General features: G+C 32.4%; 1 protein-coding gene across 1 annotated transcript in view; it reads right to left on the reverse strand.

The window, feature by feature from the left end:
* LOC110287940 (vomeronasal type-2 receptor 116-like) overlaps window positions 1–6433 on the reverse strand; it is a 30048-nt gene extending 23615 nt beyond the window's left edge. The window contains 3 exon segments of the mRNA XM_029473778.1: window positions 427–508; window positions 510–719; window positions 6216–6433. Of these exon segments, the coding sequence (XP_029329638.1) occupies window positions 427–508; window positions 510–719; window positions 6216–6433 (510 nt within the window).
* Between the last annotated feature and the right edge of the window lie 402 nt (window positions 6434–6835).

Consider the following 6835-nt stretch of genomic DNA (forward strand, 5'->3'; position numbering starts at 1 on the left):
CAATACCTCTCCTGGGCATATATCCAGAAGATGTCCCAACCGGTAAGAAGGACACATGCTCTACTCTGTTCATAGCAGCCTTATTTATAATAGCCAGAAGCTGGAAAGAACCCAGATGCCTCTCAACAAAGGAATGGATACAAAAATGTGGTACATTTACACAATGGAGTACTACTCAGCTAATAAAAAGAATGAATTTATGAAATTCCTAGGCAAATGGAACCCTGTTATTTTTAAAGACTTACCTGGTATCATTTACTACAACAACCTTTCTCTTACAAACAGGAGAAATCTGTATTGAACTCCATGTGTCTTAGTATTGCTTTAATGTCTGGTTAAATGATCTGTCACACTTTCAGTTTAAAGACATCTATAATGTGAACAAAGAGAACTGACTCTCAGTTCCAACAATCAAAATTTTCTCACCTGTGGAAATTTAAAGAGATGAAGTAATGTCCCAATTTGGGCAGATGGCATCCATGATGATCCTGTGAGTGCAGCAGTGAATTTTTTTCCCACAGGTGTAATTTGGAAAAACCTTTCTGTCCACATGTGAGGTGAGCCAAATACCAGCATTCATAAGAGTGTCCTTCTCAGTGAATCGGACATTGTAGAAGTCAAATCCAAGAGATATGTTGGGTAAAAGATTGGGATTCCCATTGATCTCCTCAATGGCAAATAGCAGAGACAGAATATACTGGTAGTTCTTAAAATTATATCTGTGTAAATCGCATAGAAACACATAAGTGGCATAAAACACACAAGAGAATGGTCATATATACCACACACATCCACATACTTAGTAAAGTAAATTTTATAGTTCAACTTTGAGTATAAAAAACATGTAATTTAAGTTCTTCACCATGGACAAATGAAATAGATTAGGTAAATGTGTTTGAGTTAGGCAAGATCTTTTACTATCTCTACTCATTAATTATAGATCCACAAAGCACATATTAATAATATATTATAGGTTGATTCTTTATACATTCTGTTTATAAATCACGAATCATTTTTCCCCAAATAGCAGATCTGTTGGAATTGAGATAGCTGGACTTCTGCGGTCTTCAGTTATGAAAACCTACTATTTTATTTTCAACCCAACCATAATTTAAAAACCATAACTTAAATAATATTCCAAAGTTAATTTCATTGCATATGTGCTCATTGTAGCTATTTCTCTGACATAATTTTTTGAGTCTGGCAGCATGGAATTATTATTGTCATAGAACAACCATAGAAAAGCCTGCTTCTCTATCTGAAGAGATGAGATCAAATGAATGTAGCTCCATGCCCTTTATATTTGTATCAATATGTGTGTTTATGGTGTTTGTATGTATGAGTGTGTGCATGTGTGTTTCTTAATATGTACAAATGTATGGAATTCAGAAAGTAATAATTCATTTTAAGACAACGCCAAGTTAATTCCTAGCTATTTAAGTTATTTAAAAATTATTTTTTTCATTTGTTTATGCACTTCATTATTTTAGTGCTCAATTGATTCATTGGTCTACTTAATAACACAGAGTCTATGACTTGACTGTAAGTTGTCGTGTATATCATACTGGTCTTGAACTCAGTAATACCCATCAGTCTCTTTTTCTATACTACTAGGAATAAAGTCTTGTACCAGCATATCTGCCTGCTGGATTTCTTTATTTTCTTAACACATATTCCTAGATCTCTACAGAGCAAACTTGTAGAGATTATCTTGTTTCTCTCTCCTACCTTCCAAAGGATCACTGGATTACAGGCATGTACTCCTATTCTTAGGGGAGGTATTAACTCCCCAAAATACTCATACTTTGAGAGCTCTACTCCCTGTAACATCTCTTCATCGTTTAATAACTTTGTGGAAACATACATTTTACTCTGAAAGGCTTCAAATACACACTAATATGAGTATCACACATAGTTTCTCTGTCAAAGTGAGTTGATCGCAGAAAAATCTTCATTAAGGTTTCATTGTGTGTACTTTTCTTCTCCTCCAATGCTTAAATGTTATCTAAAAAGCAGTGGAAAGAAACTAAGAATGAAAGGTTATCAATAACCTTAGGGAAACTTGAATTCTCAAGACAAAAGGAAAGTTATATGTATGATCTCACATGCAATGACCTGTGAATGCTCAAGTGAATCAAAACAACAACGAAAATGGAGGACAGCACAAAGTCCAACTCCTAACTATGTAGAAATTCTTCTTAGAGTTTTATTGCTGTGAGGAGACAAAATGAGCAGGGCTATTCTCAAAAAAGGTAAGCATTTAACTGGGTTGAGCTTACAATATCAGAGTATATGTCTATTATCATCATGGTCCATCCTAATAGTGCCAAGTAATATTAATTATAATGCTATTTTGTGAATGCATACATGTGTTTTGAAATTAATTTAATTTTCTATTTGAACTATTAGTAAAGATTTTTGATATCACAGACTGAAATGTTAAAATTAATAAATATTAATTTTAAAGGAAATCAGAAAGATAAAAATAATTGAAATAATATACTCCAAAGGAAAAACATTAATAAGTAGAATGTTTAATTTGAGAAATAAGAATGCCAGGCAGGCATTGGTGGTGCAATCCTTTAATCCCAGAACTTGGGAGGCAAAGGCAGGCAGATCTCTGAATTCAAATTCATCCTGGTCTACCGAGTGAGTTCCAGGACAGCCAGGGCTACACAGAGAAGCCCTGTCTCAAACAAACCAAAAAAAAAAAAAAATCCATGATATTTCCTCATATATAGATATTATATATTCAAATAAATACATATAAAATGTTAAAGACACATGTGATTTTTGAGAATTCCATACATGTGGGGAATGAAGTAATAATCATTACTAATTGAGCACAGGAACTCAAAATCTATAGTCACAGAACAATGATCAGTGGCACCATCAATAAAACAGATTTGATCACTCTTTTTTGCAAATCCAATTTTGTAAAGCACATGCTTTATAATAAATATATTTTTAAAAAGAAAACTATTTTTATTCTTGAGATTATAAAATGATTGCATTATTTCCCTCTTCCATTCTCTCTACGCAAATACTTATGCACTTCCTTTCTCATTTCAATTTCATAGACTCAGCTTTCTTTAATTAACCAGGAGAACTTAATCTTACAAGACACACACACACACACACACACACTTGAAGATAACTAAGAAATTTTGTGAAATAGTTTACCCGAGGTGTAATGTTCTTCCACGGGAAAGATTATAATTTTCACTAATAAAGATTTTATATAAAATCAGTCTATACCTGTCTTATTACATATATAATGGGAATGTTTTAGTTGGATGCACACATCTACCTCTATAAGGTGGATGGTATAATAAGCTTTACAGTGCTGACAAAAAGGTTTCATTACTCCTTACCACAGTGGGAATTTGACAAACAACCTTATGCCACAAAACCTACAGTATATACTATGAACTGCTTTTGTTTGTACGTTTAAATTTGATTGAATATAACTCTACAGATCATATCTTCCTAAGGCTATACACATAGAAAAAGAGAGGTCAAAAACAAGGTCTCACTGACAACCAAAAGTGCAAATGCCATAAATAAAGGCCAGTGGTTACAACCATGTAGACATGAAGGAAGACATTTTTTAGTAAATAATAATAATAATAATAATAATAATAATAATGATGATGATGATGATGATGATGATAAGGCCATGAAGGAATTTTGTTTGCAAGATCCAGTCAATGATGTTGTACTGAAAATCTGCATTCCAGAAATTCAAAGAGAGACTGAGATCAATTATAAAGCTGATAAGGAATAGCAGTGGAGACATATACATTGCTAATAGAAATAAAGGAAAACATGGGGGAAATAATCCAGAATGGCATTATCTACATGAGAAATGTTCTAGAAAATTGGGTTGTCTTTTAATATGTAAAATTGCTCACAATGGTGCATAGATCAAGTAAATAAATAAACTCTATTAAAATAAAATTGCCTAGAATTCAGTTCTCTTGATACATCAATTTTATGAAGGCATGAATAATAAAAATGTATCTATTTGATGAAATTAATTTTGACATACACATTTAAACACATATTTTACTTGATGTGTAGGAAAGTATTACACTCTCATAAACCTTGAGAGAAAATTCCCAGTTTGACATGGAAAGATTCAAGATAAGTCAACCAAAGAATTGAAATTATTGGCTAATAATATAACTTATGCATTTAAGGGTTCTAGTGTTGGACCTGGAGTCCTAATCTTGATCTTAGCACACATATTTCAGGATGAAAACACATGTTTAAAGAGTTTTACCTTTACCAGCAAAATTGCAATACATCAAAATTATGTACACATATGCAAATAATGGATGTGATAGCAAGTTTGTAAAGACTGTACCATGGATATAACAATAAACAAGTGACATTTCTCTTAAAAATTATTCCATACACTTAAGGAGCACTCTATAAAACAAATGCTCTTAACACATTATAATAAAAGTGACTGAATTTTGGCATTAATTTAGCTTAAGGTTTTCTGACTTTTTGCAATTTCAATGTTTTCACATCAACCCTCTTATTTAACATGACTAACCCAGACTAATTGCTCACATATCAGAAAGTACAATCTGCAGTAAAGGGCTTGCCACTGCAAAAAATAAAGAGAAACACTTACCCATACATATAGGTACTTGAATTCCTGAGAGAAAAAAGGCACCAGAAAAGTGCATTTATGCGGATCATTTATTACAATGAAATAGAAGAGACCCCATCCAACAAATGAAGTTGTCCCATCTACTATTCATATGAGAAAATATTATGATTTCTTTTGAGACAAAATATGATTTCCAGTTGGGCGTGGTGGCGCACACCTTTAATCCCAGCACTGGAGAGGCAGAGGCCAGCGGATTTCTGAGTTCGAGGCCAGCCTGGTCTACAAAGTGAGTTCCAGGACTATACAGAGAAACCTTGTCTCGAAAAAAAAAAAAAAAAAGAACAAAATATGATTTCCTATAAAATTAGAAAGAACATGGCATATTTTATCCAAATAACAAATTTTATATACTCATGCCAGATATATTTTAAAAATTCAAAATAAGTCTTTCAAAGAAATAAACCCTTACATTTTAAATTATATCTAAACAGATTTCTCCTCCACTGTCTTTGATTTAATGCCTTAATACCTCAAAATATTTTTACCAAGAACAGAGTACTATCTGATAAAGCATAATTCATCTTCATATTTTCTTTTTTTTAAAAACTATGGTTTTGACAAATTCACTTTTAGAGGTACTAAAAATTTCATCTAACTCTTTTGGTCATTTTCAACTTATTGAGTTCCAACACATATCTATTCACAGGGATTTCTAAGTGTTATTGTTCTATTTCAATGCCTTACTCCTATATCCATACAGACATAAGAAGATTTTCTTGGCAAAGGAAGGTCTTTTTGAGATAAAACGTCTTATTTACTCTATTAAGAAACATACATGAATATTTCTGTCCAATGCAGCAACACCTGTCTGACACTATTCATTAACCTGGATTATGTAACTCAAGCTAAGAAACAACACCAAGATGAAACTCTCATAGTCACTATGTCATGGAAGACACATATATAAAACAAGAATAAATTCTAGAAACCAATGGAGTAAACAGGCGACAACAGGAAAGCTGTATGAGAAAAATTATAAAACAAGCACTTATAAAAAAAATCTATGGAGCACAGAAGTATTCACTACCTCTAATTGTGAAATTCTTATCTCTGGAGTCAGTTGTATGTAATACACATGGCCTCATCAGTCAAGCATCACAGTAAACTCTCAGAACTTACTGCACTCAGTAACTTCATCTAATATCACAGACACAATCAGGACTTACAAAATTCTATGAATGAGTTCAGGCTTAGAATAAATCATCCTTCTCTGAAATCATAACACTAAAAATGATTCAGACATTGTAGCATAATAAAAATGGCAAATAAGAGGTTATGGTTATCAATCATTCCCTAAATTGAATAGAGTCAAAGTTACCATTTCATTTCACCTGAGTGAGGAAAATAATCCAAAAGCAAAACAAATAGATGAAAATATTTTAGAAACTCTAAGAGTGAATTTGTAAAAACAAAAAAAAAAAAAAAACAAAAAGAAAACAAAAGAAAACAAATAAAAAAACAATAAGTAGAATTTAATGACAATACCCATTAAGATATAAGAATTCTGAACTTGAAAAATAATAGTACTCACTGCATGTAACCATCCAAATATTCGTATGGTATAGTTGAATGTGGCATTTTCTTTTCAGTGTAGAAAGTATGAAGAGGGAAAAAGGCACCAATCATAAAATCTCCTTCATGGTGAAACTCTTCAGTGATTATGTAATAACATCTACTGAATTTAAAAGTAAAAGCAGAGACAAGTTTGGGAATTTGCAATAGCCAGAAAATAAAAATCCAGGAGAACATCCTATTAGTACAAGGATCTGCTTGATGCAGAACCCAGTGTCCACTACATATATGCTTGATTCATGTTTTAATGACAATGTATATTTTAAATTGGTTGATCACTCAGTCTCTCAGACTAATCATTCCAACGGATTGGGAATGCAATTGGGAATTTTGAAGTTATCCTTTCCCTTAGATTCTTATGCTGAGGCCCTATATTCAAGTGAAAAACAAGTTCAGAATTATGTTTGTATTCTTCACTAGCCATAGGCACTATGACTTCAGCAAAGACTACAAACAGAAAGAGTACAGTGTTGCTCTTCTCTTGGGAAAAATTGGCTAACCATATGAAGCAAGAAACTTTTAATATGAAAAACAATTTAGGCTGATCCCCACAGGTTCCATCATAAGAGGCAAACTAAG

This window comes from Mus caroli, unplaced genomic scaffold, assembly GCF_900094665.2.
Source record: "Mus caroli unplaced genomic scaffold, CAROLI_EIJ_v1.1 scaffold_12559_1, whole genome shotgun sequence".
In the NCBI taxonomy this organism is placed as follows: domain Eukaryota; kingdom Metazoa; phylum Chordata; class Mammalia; order Rodentia; family Muridae; genus Mus; species Mus caroli.